A 20527-nucleotide genomic window follows, 5' to 3' on the forward strand; every position below is an offset into this window, starting at 1 on the left:
GAAGAAGGTGTCTAACCCAGCAGAACCTGCCAGAAGAGAAGGAGGCAAGCAGCAGCAACAAATACCATTTCTCTGCTCCCAGCACTACCTTTCCCCTCAATCCCAGCTTTGAGAAACTGGTTCTGCAGGAATGGCAAGATCCTATCAAAATTTCCAAGCCCCCAAAATCATAGCCCTCTCTATACTGCTGCGACAAAGACAAGGAGCCCCTCTTCACCATGCCCTTGATAGACACTGCAGCAGTGGTCTTCAGCAAGAACATCACAGTCCCCTTGGCAGCTGAAGCCCTGCTAAAGGACACTCAGGACCGTAAGCTGAAGGGTCTGATTAAGCACTATTCAGAGGCTGTGACACTCCCCTTGTGGGCTGGTATTGCAGGTTTGTACTTTGCAAGGTCGGCCCTATCTTGACTGGATGGACTGAAGGAGGCCTCGACCGATCCTGGATCTCAGAAATCTAAATTTCTTCATCTCCACCAGGAAGTTTTGCATGATCACACTCACGACCATCCTGCCACTTCTGCAAGAGGGTGTGTGATTCACATCGATTGATCTCAAAAATGCTTATTTCGCATAGCAATCCACCCCTCGCATCACAAGTACCTTTGTTTTGCGATCGGCCAGCGGATTTTGCAGTTCCAAGTACTCCCATCTGGATTGGCCATGGCTCCAAGGGTATTTACAAAATGTATGGCCGTAGACTGTGCCTTCCTTCGGACCCACGTAATAGAGATATATCCATATCTGGACGATTGGCTAATAGAGTTGCTCTGGACTGTCCCACTATGTTGACACATCACTCTCGTATGCAACCTTTTGCAGGTTTTAGGTTTGCGCATCAACAAAGAGAAATCACAACTCCGCCCTTCTAAAAAAACCCTGTTTGTCGGAGCTGTCCTGGACTCCACGGTTGGATGGGCCTTTCTCCCACCAAACAGGATAGCGGCCATTACCAGTCCAGCTGCAGAAATATTATGTCGGAAGGAAGTGGCAGCTTTTTATATCCAATGTCTTCTCTGATTGATGGCAGCCACGGTTTCGGTGGTGAAGACTTCGGATGCAGCCTCTTCAAAATTGTTTCTTGCAGACTTTATCCATGACAGTGCTCATCGGGTTCAGCTCCAGGTGCTGAGTGGCATGCTGCAATCTCTTCTGTGGTAGACAATGGTCGAGAATCTTTGCCAAAGGCTACCTTTTCATCCAACTCCTCCGTACTGTGTACTTACAACATTTGAACGCGTCATCATGTACGAATCGCTTCGGACAACACAGCAGTTGTTTGGTACATAAACAAGCAAGGCGGGACTTGAGCACAAGGTTTAGTATCTCTGACCCTAAAGATCTACCATTGGGCCAATCACAGGGGGATTTCTTTGTCAGCAGTACACATTGCAGGGAAAGACAGCATACTAGCAGACTCCCTAAGCAGGATTTTTCAGCAATCCCACAAATGGCAGCTTGCGCCTGACATTCTCCACTGTCTTTTTCAGGTATGGAGGACCCCTACAGTGGACCTGTTTGCGACTCCAAACAGTGCGGTATGCGAAAAATTCTGCACAAGAGCAGGGACAGGAAATCTATCTCTAGAAGATGCTTTTCTCTTTTCTTGGACGGACAGGCAGTTTTACCTGTTTCCTCCCTTTCCACTGATATCAAAAGTCATTGAGAAGTTAATTGTGGACAAGACAGAAGTGATTGTAATTGCACTGTGGTGGCCACGACAAAGCTGGTTTGCTCCTCTGCTAGCCCTTTCCAAGGGCAGGTATTGGCGCCTCCCGTTGTCTCTATTGTCACAGAATCAAGGGCAGATGAGGCACCCAGATTTGGGAATTCTCAAGCTGCTAGAAGCAGCGAGGAAACCATCAACAAGGCACTCCTTTGCTAATAAATGGAAAGTGTTTTCTATGTTTCTCGCTACCAACAACATGGATCTTCTCCATTGCTCTTCCAGTTACATTCTATGTTTTCTACATTCCTTATTTCTCAAGGGCTTGAAATACTCTTCCATCCGAGTTTATCTAGCAGCTACCTCTGCTTTCCATTCGACCGTGGATGGTTGTATGGTTTTTTCTCATCCTTTACTAAGACAGTTTCTTAGAGGACTAGAGGTTCGATCACCGGTATCACAGTGGAGTCTATCGGTGGTTCTACATGCCCTCACAACCAAACCCTTTGAATTGCTGGCCATGGTTGATTTATGTCTATTGTCTTGGAAGATGGCATTTCTTGTAGCCATTGCTTTGGCTAGAAGTTCGAGTGAACTCTCTGCATTGAGAATAGATTCTCCATACCTGATTTTTCACAGAGACAAAGTCGTTCTCCATCTGGACGTTACTTTCCTTCCTAAGGTAGTGACGGAGTTTCACCTGAACCAGGACATAAATTTGTCAGCCTTCCTCCCGAATTCCGCATCACCATTGGAAATATCTTTGCATTCCCTGGATGTTCGGAGGGCACTGGCTTTCTACAAGGCGTGTACAGACTCTTTCTGCAAGTCCAGTAGATTATTCATTTGTTACGGAGGGCAGTGGAAAGGTTTTCCGGTATCATCGCAACAACTAGCTTCATGGGTTGTCCAGACTATTCGGTTGTCCAGACTATTCGTTTGGCTTGTGAACTAGCTGATTGGACACTGTTGCCACACGTAACAGCTCATTCAACAAGAGGACTGGCTACTTCTGTAGCATTTGACAGAGGGGTGGCTTTGCCTGATTTATGCAAGGCTGCGACTTGGGCGAAGCCATCCACCTACATACAGCACTACAGGCTCGATGTCCGAGAGCGGACTGTACTTTTGGTCGTGCAGTTCTATCATCTATCTTACACTGAACCACTGACCCACCTCCAGTAAGTTAACTTGTCATTCACCCATATATGTGATGCACAGATGCACGAAGGAGAAAGTCAGGTTACTTACCTGTAACTGTTGTTCTTCAGATGGTCATCTGTGCATTCATACAACCTGCCCACCATCCCCGCTTCGGTGTCAATGTCGGATTCGATGTTGGTACCAAGGCGAGATTTGCTTTTCTCTCCTGGTTTGAGGCCACATTAGGCAGTCTCAAGGAACTGAGGGAACAGGTGGGAACCCACTCGGACATGCGCAGTGGATGGTGGGGGAGGGTTCCCACCAAAAATATTCCTCAGCTATAGAAGTTTCCCCAACCGAGGCTCTGCGCAGGCACAGAGCCCATATGTGTGAATGCACAGATGACCACTCGAAGAACAACAGTTACAGGTAAGCAACCTGCATTTTCAATCCTAACTATAGATATTGTCTATATCATAGATAATCTAAAGGAAAGTATGTTATGCACTCGAGGTGAGCAGGGCTTTGAGGATGTATGTTAAAGGAACATACGAATTTTGATGAATCTGAAGGGTTTAATCATTCCCCTCCACCCTTTCTTGGGACAGAAAAAGTTGCAAGGGATCTTCAACTGGGTTATTAAACACCTGTATCTCCCAAGCATACAATACGCTGCCCAGGTTCACTTCCTATCTAGCAGAGGGGTGGGTGCTTCTGCCATCTTGAGAAGCCACCTTGAGAATGTACATGCCTCTTTTAGTTAACTGTAGAGCTGCCACTTGGGTGTCTATTTTTGTTTAGCCCTCCAGTAGGTCTTCCAACATTGCCCTTGCAATAGGGGCTCCAACAAGCAATTTTTGTTTAGTACTTCTAGCAATGTCCCATCCCTGGATGGTCACAGCACTGTTTTGCACCCTCTAGTCTGGGGCCACCAGAATAATCTCTGTGGCATGTACCTGCAGCAGTGCCTTTGCTAGCATGGCTGCAGAGGACAAGGCATACACCAGCACACTGTGCCACAAAGCTATCTACTGCACTTTCTTTGTCAGGAGTCTGGAGAAAAATCTCATGTTTTTGGATCCAGTGCTGGTTAGCCATCACTTTCACCTTTAGGAGAAGAATACTCCAGCTGTGGTCTCAGTTGGGAAATAGATGCAGTGAGAGCCCTGCCCTGCAATGGGTATCACTTTTGAACATCTTATTCGGGGACATCCTCCTCCACTCTAAGAAAATAGATGGTTGAACTTACCATGATAAGTTCATTTTCTACAGTGAATGGAAGGAATCCTACCCACCCTGGACAGATATGTCTCTCTACTGGAGTGTGGGGGAAGAAGTGGCTCATCTCCAACTCTTGGGGGTTTTCAGTTAGTGTCTTTGCCTTGGAGATTTTCATACAACTTTCAGCGAAAGTTACGTGGAATTCCACGTAACTTGTAGTTTGGCCCTTAGTGGCATTCTTGTTTTAACGTTTATCCAAAGAACTTGAAGACTATTTTGATAGGGCTATTCAGAACTTTAATTTATCATATTTTCAAGATAAAGGATTAAATTAGAATTTTTGTGTGGTCTTCTGGTATTTCTAGACTTCTGAAAAGTTTCAAAAGATAAACCAGATGGTGTGTAACAGTGATCGTCATCTGAAACGTGGTGCTGACGTAAGCACAGCTCCCAAACCTCTGAAGAGACTGCGTTTTGATATAGAAGGACAAGATGAAGCCGATGGAAGGTGGGTACATTTTAAAATTGATCCTTTCTGCTTGGTGAATTAAATTGCATTGACTTTCTTCCATCTATTTATCAATTATTTCTTAAAGAAAAGGGCAATGAAATATTTTGATACGTGCATATATATTTAGTAACAATTCAACATAATTCAACAAAGCAATAAGGCAGTTGATGAATTTTTCAAAGCAGCTGCTTATACTTCTGGAGAGGCAAACTGTATTTTATATTGAAATCTGGCTTGCTTCTTTAGCAACACAAGTGACTGGGCTGGAAACTTTAATGAAACCTCTACCTCAGAGATTGGCAATGGAGTGTGCACTCACTAAGACCCCAAAGTGTGCCTACCAGACCCCCTTCTACTCCCCTCCCCACATCCCCACTGGAGATTTCCTTCCTGCAGCTGTGATTTCCTTCCTTCTGCCCCATCAGCACTGCAACTGCCTCCCGCCCCCGCTGTAATTTTCTTCTTTCCTCCTCATTGCGATCATTATTTCCTTGCCACTGCCTACTCTGTGCTCACCTATGCAACAGGAAGTCAGCGGATTGGGGGAAACTATATCACGCTGATTTGAGCAGGGGGAGCAGAAGTGTCAGGGGGAATGCCAGGAGAGAGAAAATTGTGAGCGGGGAAGGGGAGAAGGAAATCACGAGCAGAGGAACGTGCACCCACCCCTGATGGTAATTCGTGGTGGTGTCCATGGACATTTTCTCAAAATGTAAAATATGCTCACAGACCAAAAAAGGTTGCCTACCCCTGCTGTAGCTACATAGGTGAGGGTTTTTTCACTTGAGTATACAGCTGAGAGCTGATGTAGCTAGAGCTACCAGAGCCCCACCAAAGGCTCAGCTGCATCATGTTAGAGGCTTGTCTCATGCCCTCCTCATGAGGAGGGTTCTCCTCATGAGTAGTCCTTTTCTCATGAGGAACCCTTGTCAGTAAGTGAGCACTCCTCTGCCTTGCCACCATCCTGTCATGAATCTCAGCATCTTCCTCTGCCTCAGAAGCTGAACATTCCACCCTTTAGGGGGAGAAGATCCAAAACTCTCTCCCCCAAGGGTCCTGGACCCTCCTAGTCAGCCCCTGGATGCCCTGAAGTGACTTTCTCCCTGGGAACATCCAACTTGGAAGGCTCCAGATCATCCTCTGAAGAGGATTCCTCCAAAGGGGGCATGACATCCAGGCGGGTTTCTGTCTATTCCCTCAGTTCTCTTTCGCTGTGGCAGCCTCATAGGTAATCTGTTTGTTTACTGCTTCCTGAGGGAAAATTAGAACACACTGAGGTTTATTTTTCATTTTTTTCTATTAGCTTGTCTCCTTCTTACCTTCTTGTTCTTTCTGTCTATTTGTTTTGCGTTTTTCTTTTGTTGTGGTCTTCACAATTGTCTGAGGGCTTATCGCCCTTCATGCCCCCTTTTGCAAGTGTGCTTGTTGTGGGAGCAAACTTCCCCCTTTGTCTGCTTCATCTGGGAGAAGACCATAAAGTCTTCACAAAGCAGGCTTGTTGTAATCTGTCCGCCAGACGTGCGCTGCATTGGGAGCAAGCTTTGAGGGCAGTGGACACTGACCTGTCAGGGTTCCAAGCCCTCCTACTGAACAGTGAGGCAACAGAGACTTGCTGTGCAATCCACAAAGTCTTTATTCAGTTAAAGCACGTCTTCACACCTGTAGCATTTGTGAAGCCTAGGAGCTGTCATCTAAGCCTAATTAGCTAAATAATGTAAGGCAATTGCCTATCAATTAAATGGATGGTTTCCCACCGTGTCTGACAGGCTTTTATTGGACTCCTCCTGACCCAATTTCTGATATGCAGCCAATATGGCAGACTGCCTTCCATCTCCTCTCAACTCTGCCTACTTAACCCTATGGCGGACTCTGGGATCTGTCAATTCTGGTGCTCCCTCCCCCTCCGACAAAGACTGAGTTCCCACCAGGGGGGCAAGGGGAGGGCAGGAAGATGGTTTCTGAACCTGGGCCACCTGTTCAATAAGCTCCTGGGAAGATTCATCCCTGACTCCTGGAGAGTCTTGGAAATTTCCTCCCCCGCTCTGTTTTAACTGGGCTTCTTGCTCTGCCTCCGAATCTGCCTCCGAATTTGATAGCAAACCAGGGAGCCTGGGTTCCATCCTGAGACTGACCCTAAGTCCACGGACCAAAGATCGCTGACCATCTGCTTGTCTAGAAAATTGGAGATATCTCTGTTGTCCACAGACCCCTGCCCTTGGGGCATTGGGGACTTCTGACCACTCTAACATGGCTTCCTCAGTGGCTCTGACTCCAGCCTCTCTGTTGGTTCCATCCAACTCCAAGCTCACCTGCACTGTGACCCTCCAACGCGAAGTTATCCAAAAGGGCGAGAATTCACAAGCTGCCTCAACTGGAGCTGTACAAGAAGTCTTTGACTGTTCGTTCCACATCTCCTTTAGTTCTAGCACCTATATCGATTCATTCACAGAGAATGCCCACTCTGGCACCACCTCCCTTACTTATATGTTTTTGGAAGGCTGGCTTTGAATCCTGTGATGTAGAGTTCTCCAACCCACCACCACGGAGGAGAGCTGAAGATAGACTCAGCCGCTTCTGTTCTGCATACAGGATCTCCCGATTTGGCCTGTTCAGGCTACTTTTATTCAGATTGGAGGGGCTGGAGCTTGTCGTGGCATGAACGACCTTGCCATATATCATGTTCCCCCCATTCTAGTTCGGAATGCTGGGAGCCACCTACATGCTGGGAACCACCTCCATGAAGATAATTCCAGGATGAACCTCCCTGGAGCTCTGGTGGCAATTCTGGTAGAGACATCTACCGATCATATCACCATTATCCAACTGCCTAGTCACCATCCAACTGCCTATTAACCAAAGTATCACAAAATATTTTGTGTTTCAGAGGCGATGGTCAGTTCTTTTGCATTGTGAAGACATGCATGGTTTTGATCGGCTGGGCTCTCACAGGAAGCCTGCTCCCAAATTAAGAATCTCCTGTGTGACAGGTTTCTTCAATGCCAAAAGGACAAGGCAATGGATACAGTGCAGAAGGCTTAGGCTACAGCAAGACACGTGGGCATTGGCCAGCAATCCCCATTATGGTGGTATAAGCAGCCCTCCTATAAGCAAGACTGCTCACCAGCTGGGCAATCATTTCGCCAGCCCCTCGTGCCACCACCCAAAACACCAGTTCCAGTCTTCCAAATTCAGAAACGCTCGATGGGAACAGCGCAACAGTAACAAACATTGTCTTTGACTCCTCCAGTTTTCTCTCTCTGTCCATCATGCCATCTTCAGTTCTTGTCTTTTACACAATCTCCAGGCTTGGAGACAGATAACATCAGATGCATGAGTCCTCTTCGTTTTCAACAAGGTTACAGGATAGAGTTCGATGACTTCCCTTCAAGGCTACTGGTCTCTTGATCACGTTACTTGCCGAAGTAAACACCCTTCTGTCAAAGGGACAATAGATGCTGTCCTGGAACAGGAGGTTTGAAACGGGCTTTATTCTCATTACTTCACTGTTCTAAGATAGGACAGACAGCAATTTCGGCTGTCCATCCTGAGAGGAAAGCCTTTTCATCACTCCCCAGCACTTTCAGATGGTCACACTCTCCTCTGTCCTTCCCCTTTGAGTGGGAGATTGGTTTGCATCTCTGGATCTGAAATAGACCTACTTTCCATCAACAAATTTCCTCCATTTTTCTATTGGTATGGAAGCATACCAGTTTCAGGTGTTACCCTCTGGCCTGACAACAGCACCGAAAATATTCACCAAATGCATGGCCATCATTGTGGCCCACCTTCATCTAAAACGACTATCCATCTACCCCGATGCAAACAATTGTCTCTTGCTGCTACCAATAAGGGCAGGCGTTGTTCATGCTCTCTCTACCATTTATTGCCTTCTTTGCGGACACATCCACCATACACACAACCCAGCACATCCAATTAATTAGGGTGATACATCACCAGTCAAGTGTTCTTCCCCATTGACATTGGTGAGTCTTGCAGGAGGGATACTCATACACAGAACTCTCACCACTACGTGAATACAGAGGCTGTTAGGCCTTATGGCAGCTGCCACATCTGTGATTGGGCTGGCATGTCTTCAGATGCATATCCTCCAGAACTGATTTGTTCGAGCATTCAGTCTATCCTGGGATGCCCAGAGGATGTGCCTACACCTTCCAAGCAGTGTAGCCTCCTCTCTGACTTGGGGGACAGACATTTCCAGTCTTCAAGAAAGCATGCCTGTCTGCTCCCCATCCCTGTCCAGAGCAGTAACTACAGATGCTTCTTTGTTGGGCTGGAGGACTCTATGGTGCTGTCAGGAATGATTCTGAGTGTGTGGAGATAGTTAGCAGCTCAGACTCAGAATGGAAACAGCCAGAACCGGGGGAGGCTTCCTCCCTAGTGAGCTCAGATATGGATAGACATTCTTAGGAACTTGGCACAGATGGCTCAACCTGAAGGCCCCCCCATGAGAAATCAGGTCTCGGAGGAGGAGGAGAGTGCAGGGTGTGACCTGAGGGATGCTAGAGTCCAGTGCAGAACGAAGCGGGAAAAGTTAGAGGTGAAGCTCAGACATTCCACCCGGCTGGCTATGCGTGATAGCCTATGTAGGAGGGCACAACTGTAAGGGAGGGACATCCCCTCCTAGTTATTCTGGCCAGCAATTTCTTGTTTCAAACTGCTGGCAATGTCTCTGATTCCCACTTGGCTCCTCTATTGATATTCGTAATTGTGTGGAGTAGCTGTTTTCCTTTGGAGCCTGAGAGTCTCTGAGGATTTTCATTTGTAAAGAGCCTGGTTGTTAACTAATAAAGTAGTGAGCCTGAAGCCTGGTACCCTGGAGCATGTGACTGCGAAGGGAGGGGACCAAGGGACCTGATAGGCGCATGGGAGATGGTCTGAGGACAAGTCCAGGCTTCATATCAACCTGCTGGAACTCCTTGCTGTACTGAAGGCCTTGAAGGCATTCATTGAGGAGCTGTGTGGCCGCTCAGTTCAGATAGTACCAGACTATACCACTACCATTTATTATCTGAACAAGCAAGTAGAACAAAGTCCCTATCCTTCCTGAATTTCACTGTCCAGATCTATTGATGGTGTATTCCCCATCACGTCGGTCTAGTAGTGGTTCACATCACAGGGGTAGACAATCTCCTTGCCAATGACCTCAGTAGGAATTTCTCATCATCCCACAAGTAGAGGGTTGAGGGCAATCTTTTGTTGCGGACAATGTTTTTCACAAAAGGGACATTCCTCAGATAGGCCTGTTTGCCAGAGCGGAGAACAGTAAGTGACATTTTTTCTGCAGCAGGGCAGGCATGGACTTGGAATTGCTGGGACATATTCCTTTATCCCTGGGCGGGATTGTTCCATTCCATCTTTCTTCTCCTCACCAAAGTCCTAGAAAAGATCAGAGTAGATAGGATGAACTGCCTGCTTCTCATCCCTTGGTGGCCGAGGCAACCCTGGTTCTCACTTCTTCTCCATCTATCCTTCAGGGAGTGCGTTCACCTCCTGTCGATCCCAAACCTACTGACTCATGACAGGAGCAGGATCTGCCATCCAGATCTGGAGATTCTCCACATGATGGCGTGGAGGAGGATTCAGTGAGTGCTCCACCTATTTGTATCCTGAATAATATATTCTTGATGTTCTTCATCTTGATGCTCTTCATCGTGTTCTTGATATGGCATGCAAACCATCTACACGGAAGTCTTATACTTGCAAACGGACTTCTTTCTGCAGTTTTGCAGACTTTCACAGGTTCATTTCTGTTTGGTGCCTGTTGCACCATTTCTAAAGTCCTTGCTCTCCCTTCATGAATAAGATTTTATCTGTTTCCTCGCTGAGGTTGTACCTGGCGGCAGTCTGCTTCTCGACCTGTGGACGTGGTACCAGTATTCTCAAACCCCTCAGTGAAGCAGTTCCTACAGAGTATTCAGAACCTCACTCTGGTTCAGAGACCAGTTCAGGCATGGAGCCTCTCTGTAGTTCTGCAGACTTCTGACTGCCAAGCTATTCGAACTGCTAGCCACTGCTGAACTTCACTCACTGTCCTGGAAAGACAGCTTTCCTCCTCATGGTGACTTATGTGCATAGGTCTAGAGAATTTTGTACGTTGAGTGTAGATCCACCTTTCCATTGTGACATAGTAGCGCTCTGACCTGACCTGCCCTTCCTTCGGAAAGTTGTCTCTGATTTTCACTTAAATTAGGACATCATTCTGACAGCTTTCTTCCCTTCAGCTTTGACATCAGTTGAATATGCTCATTTGGATGTCTGTCGTGCATTGGCATTCTGCAAGTCTCAGACAGAACAGTTTCATAGGTCACCCCACTTGTTCCTCTGTTACAAAGGTCCATGCAAGGGTTTACTGGTGTCATCCCAAAGGTTCTGCCTCTGGGTCATGCACTGACCTATGACCACTGATCTCCAACTATTGGATCCAGTCCAAGTTCATTCCACTCGATAAGTGGCTACATTGGTGGCATTCACTAAAGGCCCTCTTCCAAAGCTGTGTCGTGTGGCTACCTGGTTGAAGCCACTGACTTTCATAAGTCACTACAGGCTGGAGGTGACTTCAGGGCTAGAGCTGACTGCTCCTTTGGATATGCTGTCCTGTTGGCTGTTCTGCAATAGGACACCAAACCCACCTCTGGTAAGTCAGCTTGCATGATGCACAGAGATCGTGAAGAAGAAAGACAGGCTGCTTACCTATAACTATAGTTCTTCAAGTGGTTATCTGTGCATGCCAAGTTTCAGGTGTTCTGAGACTGTGTTCAGCAGTCTCAAGGAACTGACAAATAGGCAGGAATCCACTAGGAGCATGTGAATTCTTCAGCTGTAGAAGGTTCTCGAATGGGGCTCCGTGCAGGCACAAGTGAATGCCCAGATGACCACTTGAAGAACTACAGTTACAGGTAAGCAGCCTGTCTATTTGTAATCAGAATTTACGTAGGCATAAAATGGAAAATGAAGACTTATTAATACAAAATAGTGTTGTCTAGATCTAGTAATTTATTCTGTTAAATTTCTACCTCACTTGCCAACCCAACCCAGGGCTCCCCCAGCTGACTGCTGGACTTTGTACTGTTTTCTTGCCTTCAGGAAGCAGCCCCTGAGACTCGCTCAGAATGGGAAGCATGATCGGAGAAAGCAGTTCTGTTGAACTGGTTTTCTGTGATACTACTATCGCATATACAGTGTATCACCATATAGTCTAGGAAAGATATTGGGGGGGGGGCTGCAAAAACACTCAACATGAGCAAAATTGTAACAGAAGCATTTGAAAGTGTTTCCCACTCAGAAATGATAGCTGATTATCATATCCAAAGTCTGCCAAAATCGAAACACGGAAGCACCCTGAAATTTGCATTTTGAAATGGCAGCCATGTGCTAATCTGCAGGTGAGTGTAATTTCTCCTTAAACTTTTATTTTTTTCAATTTTGTAATGTCCCAGTGATTAGCAATTAATTATAAAGGTCTAAGAAATGTGCAGGAAGATGGTATTGCATTTATTATACATAATAACCATCTTATCTATAATAATAAAAGAGGATGTCTCTCTGTCAGTGCCATAGTGCCAAGAACATGAAACCTAGACACCTGAAACTTGGCCTGCATACTAAAGGAATGATAGGGGTGTGCACCTCAGGATTATTTGGTTTTTAAAATGCATTTGTTAAATTTAATTAATTTAAATGTGGCTGTGTGTTTGAAGCCTGCAGTTACATCTTCATTCACTAGGTGGCAAATTTCCCTAACCAGCACATAGTTTTGCAGTTGATACAGTTTGAAGCCAGGGGAGATTGGTAGGCTGAGAGACAGAGTTATATGGCATCTCCCTCCCCCTAATATGGGACAGCTCCCCCCTCAGGGGAATGGAGTGGACAGACCCCTCCCTCAGAGGGCTAGAGGAATGCACCAATGAAGGAACTATGCCCAGGAGTGCCAGTGGGTGTGGTTTCACTCAACCTTTTTTTGTTTTTGCAAATACAACAATAACAAATACAAGGGGGACCTGCAAAAAAAAAGGGGGGGGAAATAAGAGAGAACATATCATAAAGCATAACAGTATATGATAATCCTTTATATCACCCTTAATACATATTTTTCTTAAAGGTGCCAATAAGTTGACCAAAACAACCCATGGAGGGGCATTAAAAGAAAAAAGTTTCTAATCATTGGTTAACAAGTAAGCCTTATAGTATATTAAAATTAAAAATCTGGAAAATTAAATCTTCCCTCCTTGATTGACAGCTGCCTTCTCTTCAGTGAAAAGCAGGGTGGTGACCTCCTCTAGACATTTTTGGCCAGTACATCTCATTTTTCAGATACCAACCTTCAAAGCCGTAGCACAAATTTCTGCAATGAGAAAACATCCCATAATAGTCTTGCAAATAATGAACATCTGGCCAAAACTTAATGAACAACAGCATGTACTATTTCTGAGGACATGTAGCTACTTAGAAGCAAATGATAAAGAACAGCTGAGTGCTGCAGAATTCATATCACTGATGGGTTCATAGTATCATAGAATAGTAGGGTTGGAAGGGGCCTACAAGGCCATCGAGTCCAACCCCCTGCTCAATGCAGGAATCCAAATCAGAGCATCCCTGATAGATGGCTGTCATCTGTCATTCCTTGAAGGTGGTGATTTACTATAGAAGGCACATCAAACACAAGTTTATGAGGACAGCATTGTCATATCTAGTGAAAGTGATAAAACTGATGTAGTGACATTGAAACTGCTTGTAAATTCGGTCCTGTTTAACCTCAGAACCTGCACCAAATGGGTTCGAAGCACCCCGGTGGGTAACCAAGCTAATCCCAACAGACAAACATCACTACAGACAAAATGGTAAATTGAAATCTAAAAACAAAATATAAAGTGGCATGGTGGTTATATGAGCATTAGAAACTTTCTCTATAATTACAGGGGAAAAGAATGCAACAAAAATAGAAAATTAATAAAAAGAATTGCAATTGACAAAGCTGGTGTTATGAACTTGGCTAACAAGATAAGGCTAACAAGATAACTTCTAACTCTGTTATGACTCCTCCTTCCAACTTCCTCCTGTTCACTACTAGTGGTTCAAAGCTAAACTAAAACAAAACTAAACTAAAACATAAATGTTAACTCTCCCCTTACTTCCTCCCGCACCTTACTTGAATATATTGCAACTACACCAAAGCATTACTAAGTTCCTCTAGGCATGTAAAGAATAGAGGTAGAAGTTAGAGTGAAAGGAAAAACCCAAGACTTGGAAATAATTCCAGATCCCATCTTCAGAAATAACTCTCAAGTCCCAAACCCAGAAATAATTCTAAGTCCCAAACTCAAATTCTAGGTTCTACTTTCAGAATGTACTCTAGGTCCTAACTTCAGAAAATATTCTATGTTCCAAAGTCTAAGATTCTGAAGTGGTCCATAGTTACCCAAATCCTGGTTGTGAGGCAGAAAGAGCAAAGAGCAGCAGGAACAAGAGCAACCATGATCTCTCATTACCTGTGCTTTTATACACTTGCTCTGGTCAAAGGTGGGGCCCCAAGGAGCAATGAGACAACCATCTTCCATCAAAATTGTGTGTGTGTGGTTAGACCACTCGCTTACCAATCAGAAGTAAGGTGTCTCATCTATCCTCCACAATTTGACATGTTTGGGGAACTTACCTGGCATCACTACAAATGGGTTACTTTGACATGTCCTAAAAAGTCTGCCATCTGGGCATGACACATTTCTCCTTGGTACATCTTCTTTGAACTCACTGTCATCTTTGGCCATTTTTGGTCATATATCCGCCTGAACACCTCCTCCCAGTTGTCGCTCGTGCTCAGGGCTACAGCTTCCTCCACCCAACTAGCGTCGAGTAAGGACATTCTCTTATCAGCAGGTGTACACCACAAGATGTCAAGACAGTGCTTTTCTTGCTCTTAGTAGGCATCTGAGCATGCTCAGTTCTTCGATTCATCTCACTTATACACTCTGCCAGAACACCATGGCCTTTAACAAACTCTGTGAAGCCACTTGTAAAGACAGCTGCACGTTTTTTTTCCCCTTCAAAGACAGTCCTGTAAAATCAAATTTCAAGTTCTTCTTGTCCAGGGGTCAAGAGGCTGGAATATAAGACTGATTCTTAAATACAAGTTTGGAGTCTTTTAGGGGCCCATCATAGAATCATAGAATAGTAGGGTTGGAAGGAGCCTATAAGACCATCGAGTCCAACCCTCTGCTCAGTGCAGGAATCCAAGTCAGAGCATCCCTGACAGGTGGCTGTCCAGCCTCGTCTTGAACGCCTCCAGTGTGGGAGAGCCCACGACCTCTGTAGGGAATTGGTTCCATTGTCGTGTTGCTCTAACAGTCAGGACGTTTTTCCTGATGTTCAGCCGGAATCTGGCTTCCTGTCACTTGAGCCCATTATTCCGTGTCCTGCACTCTGGGATGATCGAGAAGAGATCCTGGTCTTCTTCTCTGTGACAACCTTTCAAGTACTTGAAGAGCACTATCATATCTCCCCTCAGTCTTCTCTTCTCAAGGCTAAACATGCCCTGTTCTTTCAGTCTCTCTTCATGGGGCTTTGTTTCCAGTTTCTTATAGGTCTCCCCCAAACCCTCAGGTCATTCAACCATTCCAGATCAAAGTAGCCATCTTTACTCTTTGTTAGCAATGTTATTTAACCCTTTTGGTACCAGATTAACACATCTGATCATATCTGCACAAGTACTATGCAAAGTCCAAAGAATGTGATATCAACCTGCAGAAGATACATTTTATTTATTCATTTATTTGAAGTATTTTTATGCTATTTCAAAAAGGCTCCCAAAGTAGCTTATATATATAATCAATAAAACAGGACAGATCCTGCCTGCAGGCTTACAGTCTACCTGTAATTGAAACTGCAGGAAAACTCATCAGAAGTGACATCTTGTCTCAGTCAAGTTTTAAAGATGTATACCCTAAATGACCTCGGTGAAGAACAAGCACTCAAGTGTTCCCTAAATAGTATGAAGCTCTTGTGTATGAATCTGTTCGCAGGAAAGGATGCATCTTAAAATGCTGGATCAGTTGGATGAAGCATCATGCAGGCTATACAGCTATAAGCTATAATGGCTTTTCTACACCTTGGTTTTGTGGTACAGTTGCATCGTAGTTTTAGATCAAGATACCTAATTGATCCTCTCAATTGACTTAGTTTTTGCTCATCCTATGATGAGGTGACACAATTTGAATGCATTGCTGCCATTGTCAGAGAGTATGTCTGTCTTTCAATTAGGTATTATCCTCTACCATGGAATGGGGATGACTGGCTATCATATGATTGTGGTTGTTTGTTCAAAATCCTTTGTTACACTTGAACATTTGCTTCCAAACAACAGCAGCCACGAAATAGCACAGTGCACATACTTCTAAACCCTACAGTGAAAGTCAACGCAACATTTGGTCAGTGCTGCAGATTGGGGTGTATATCTGAAAGATCAGATGTACTAGCCAAAAATGTGCAATATGGCTCCAGCTCCTGAATGTCTGTGAAAATGATTAGCTACAGCTGTGTAACAGGGTGTTCAATGTTGCACTGTGGATGCAAACAAAATGGCCTGCCGTGTTCAACCATTTTTGTAATTGTCAAGTTAGTGGATGTGACAATGGTTTGACAGTAGAGTATGAAGACACTGGCCATGTTCAGACGTCACTTTAAGCCATGGTGGCTTATTAAGCTACTCACAGTGACTTATATTTGAAATAGTCCACAATGCCCCGCCACATGACTGGGCTAATAAGCTACATCACAGCCACCTGTTTTAACCTTCAACAATATCCCAATGAAGGGGACAGGTGTGGAGTACAGGGGCTTGATTCAGTGCTTCCAGCATCACCTCAACAAAGAGATAGTGGCTCTAAAGTGCTGGAAGTTTGCAGGATCGGAACCAAATTTCATGCCTAGTCAGGAGGCACCTGACACATCATCAAAACACTGCGCTATTACTCACAGAGAGAAAATCCCATGTGTACCAAAAAGGGGGTGGTGGCTATAAAACCTTGGAGGTTTGCAGGACCAAACTTCATACACAGCCTCTCCTAGTTGGGAGGCACCCGATACACCATCAAAGCCCTGTGCAATTATTCCATAGGAGGGAAAATCCTAGGTGCAACAAAAAGAGGGCAGCACAAATAAACCCTTGGGGATTTGCAGGATTGGGACCAAATCCTCAGTTGCTCTTTTCTCCCCATAGCCATTGCTAGCATAGATGCCTTTAGTGTCCAAAATCAACGATAATTGAGTTGTGAATTTCACCGTCCCTCCCTAGACATTGCTGGCAGAGCCACTTCTCTTCGCTATAGCCCTGTAAGAGTTTAGCTCTAAAGCAAAATTGCGCATCCCCCGCAATGGCCATTTTGCTTCTTCATGGAAAAGTGATCAGAGAAGGAGAAAGGGGGTGGGAGCTGTAACTCCCTAACAGTTTGCTGGAATGGGGCAAAATTGTGCAGGTGCAGTGCCCTCGTGGGGAGCCTCTAGGTGCTATAGTGGATTACTGCAGAACTGTGGTTCTTCATGGAAAAGGGGGCAGTTCTTTCCCTATTCCACTATTTTCCTCTATGTCCCAAGTTGCGCAGTTCCAAAATAGTGATCAGGGAAGCCTGTCATTGTGTAACTTCACTGTAGCAGGGTAGCACGATAGTGTCAGGCTGCCATTGTATTCGGGGAAAGCTGTCATTTTGTAACTGTAGCGCGGTATCAGGGAAGGCTGTGCTTGTTTGGCTGCGATTGTTCCTCAGTTGCTTGTCAGATCTTGGAAAATGAGCCATGCAGGCTGGAGCAGAGCAGCCGCAATGGTTTTGACTGCTCTTGCCAGATGACTCTGAATGCAAGGAGGGGCAGGGGTGAGGGGCAGAAAAAAGGTCCTTCCATTGCAAGCCTCAAAATTCTGTTGCTTATAAAAATGACAGCTGTTGAGCTAATAACTTGGTATCCATGATCTATCTGATGAGGTCTACAATTGTATAAAATACCAAGCCAATCTGATACAAATTGCCACAGGTACAGCAAGTTAAAAAGTGCTGAAAATTGACACGTTTGTCCTTTTTATTCCAAGCTGCAGCTCAGCATATATATTTCTTTCAAATTTTGGTAAAATTATGTTATTCAGGGTTGTTGAGGAGATGTGTCTTCAATTGGTATGGTGAAGTTCTGAACAGCAGTTCAAAAGTTACTTAGGTTTTCTTGCCCCATAAAAGCCTATGGCAGCAAAGTTACACTGCAGGCAGTTATGCTGGGCACGCTCAGTGTCCCTCTGAAGAACGCTGCCAGTACTCCAAGGTTTTCAGAAGAATGCTATTACAGTGGGCTTCTATGTGCATTACCTATTCCTTTATTTATGGAATGTGACCTTACGAGGTTACTACTTTTTACTACATGGATTATGCGGGGTTGTAGGGAGACTTTAAGCCTTTGCTCCCTTACCCAAGTAATAAGAAGCAAAGATGCCCCAATTTGGATCATGTCCCCCATGCCTCAAATTTACATTGCCAAAAAGGCATCCAATTATAATATTATTATAATGTTGTTATTATAATTATTATAATTACATTATAATGTTAATTTACTATATTATAATCGCAGCTTAGGTGCACTTCTGGACTCAGCCCTGAGCCTGGATGCCCAGGTTTCAGCGGTGGCCAGGAGTGCATTTGCACAGTTAAAGCGAGTGCGCCAGCTGCGCCAGGTTCCTTGAGATGTCTGACTTGGCCACAGTGACACGTGCCTTAGTTAAATCCCGTTTGGATTACTGCAACGCGCTCTACTTGGGGCTGCCTCTGAAGAGTGTTCGGAAACTTCAGCTGGTTCAAAGAGCTGCTGCCAGACTGTTGACTGGGGCTGGCTACAGGGAGCATATGACTCCGCTACTAAAACAGCTTCACTGGTGCTGGTCATGACCTGTAAAGCCCTATATGGCTTGGGTCCAGGTTATCTGAAAGACCATATTCTCCCCTATGAGCATGCTCGTACACTGAGATCTTCAGGCGAGGCTCTGCTCGCGGTCCCACCACTATCACAGACTCGCCTGGTGGGAACGCGGGAGAAGGCCTTGTTGGTGGCTGCCCCAAGGCTCTGGAATTCCTTTCCCAGGGAGGTGAGAGTGGCATCCTCCTTGGTATGTTTCTGCAGGCAGGCAAAAACTTCTTTGTTCCGGCAGGCCTTTGGGGATAGATAGTCTGGACCTGTGAGAATATGATGGATTGGTACTATTGTTTATATTGTTGTTGTTTAAATTATGATATTTTATACAATTTTATTGTATAACTGTATTATTGATGATTTAATTATATTTTTAACTTTTGTATATTTCTATCTATATGTTTTAACTGCATAAGTTTTTAATGTTGTAAAGCCGCCTTGAGTCCCAATATTGGGGAAAAGGCGGGAGATGATGATGATGATGATGTGAATTGCAGGCCCCTTACATACTAGGGACATCGGGGGTCCTGATCCATATGAGGTTCCATGAGCTTACTTTTGAATAAAAAAGAGAAAAAACCTAGCTACATCTTTAAGGTAGCATGCAGTTTGACCCTCAGAGAATTTGGGAGGGGTGGGAATGGAATGCATAGCTGTGGGGGAGGGCAGAAGGATCAAGGCTCATACACCACCTTTCTGAAAGCAGAAATGCAGCACAAGGGCCCTGATCCTTGTTCTAACTTTCTGTGTGGTGGGAAAAGAACATGCAAGGATCATGTGTCACACTAGGGGGCATATTCACACATTACACTGAATATTACATATTCACACTCTGTGCGCACTTATGAAGATGTTTGTGAGAATTTTGCCCTATTCAGTCGTTCTCATTGTGTATAAGTTCTACAAGTGAAGAAGGGATGAGGTCGCTAGCTTCATCCCCTCATTTGCCCTTCTCATCACTTTCTACATGTGGAGGGTGACTGCCTGCAGAGGACAGCCCCTCTACCCATGAAAGTTCTCTCCAAGATTTTAGAATTCCTGATTCTTGAAATGAAATAATGATTACCTTTAGTTAAGTAATTATAATCCCATTTATCATATAGGTAAACTTTCAAGAAAGCAGATTCAAATACATTGGGGAGAGGGTAGGATTGCCAACACTGTAATTATAAATTTTCTCTTCAAAAACCAGGGCAATTCAATGATTGAAAAACCCTGCAGGTTTAAAACTAGAATTAAAGCTATCTCAAGCTTCACAAAACCAGGAAACTGGAAGCTAAAGCTCATGCCCTGTGACTTGCTCTTGCCTTACCATGCATCCACACTTTTCCTTTGTTTTTCAGGCCCAAATCCAGATAGGGAGGAGTGTCTGGCAAAGATGCCCATGCTGTCTTGGTCCTGTATTGCCGTATGAAGCATCTGAGCCTTACTGTATTGTTAGAGGAATCCACCTGTGAGCTGGCCAAAGCCTGTTTGTTGCTTACGTCAGTGGTTGGCAGGACTGCTTAAACAGTGAGAGGGAACCCCCTTCTAGCAGTAAGGCTGGGGGCTTCATAAGGCAATACAAGAAAAGGACAATGTGAGGCATCTTTGCTTCTTATTATTGTGAATTTCAACAAAACAAAACCATAGAACAGAAAAAGGAGAAAAATAATGGAGTATAGCTACATGCTTTAAAAGTATCAGTTTCAATTGATATATATGATACATATATGAAAATAAGCATTCTATAAAGAGTAGATCATGCATAAACGTCAACAAAAGCAGACCAAATATCCATATAAGTAGCCTTTCCCGAGTGGTGCCTAGATACCACCCATTCAAATGTCGATAGCATTGTTAGGTCCACAATCTTTTGCATGAGCACTTATCCTTCTGTTGTAGTAGTATCACTTTTTAGCTGTCAAAAGGGCTATTTATGCTGATCGTGTGCTAACTTCCAGGAAGCAGGTAAATGTACATCAGTAAATATTAAAGAGTGTTCTGTATAATGACCTCCTCCCAAAAGGAGGCAGCTATTGGGCATTGCCAAAG

The 20527-nt window shown here is 44.7% G+C and overlaps 1 protein-coding gene across 10 annotated transcripts in view; it reads left to right on the forward strand.

Moving 5' to 3' along the window:
* Positions 1-20527, forward strand: part of RB1 (RB transcriptional corepressor 1) — a 132504-nt gene that overhangs the window by 106515 nt on the left and 5462 nt on the right. For 5 of the 10 annotated variants that reach the window (XM_084821242.1, XM_084821251.1, XM_084821301.1 and 2 more), the window contains 2 exons: positions 4395-4537; positions 10036-10143. In XM_084821242.1, coding sequence (XP_084677368.1) covers positions 4395-4537; positions 10036-10143 — 251 coding nt within the window. The remainder of the gene's footprint in view (positions 1-4394; positions 4538-10035; positions 10144-20527) is intronic. The other 5 variants (XM_084821233.1, XM_084821277.1, XM_084821331.1 and 2 more) reach the window with 1 other exon arrangement.

The sequence above is a fragment of the Heloderma suspectum genome, chromosome 1 (assembly GCF_057233095.1).
Source record: "Heloderma suspectum isolate Gila_16-S chromosome 1, 16-S_ref, whole genome shotgun sequence".
Taxonomy (NCBI): domain Eukaryota; kingdom Metazoa; phylum Chordata; class Lepidosauria; order Squamata; family Helodermatidae; genus Heloderma; species Heloderma suspectum.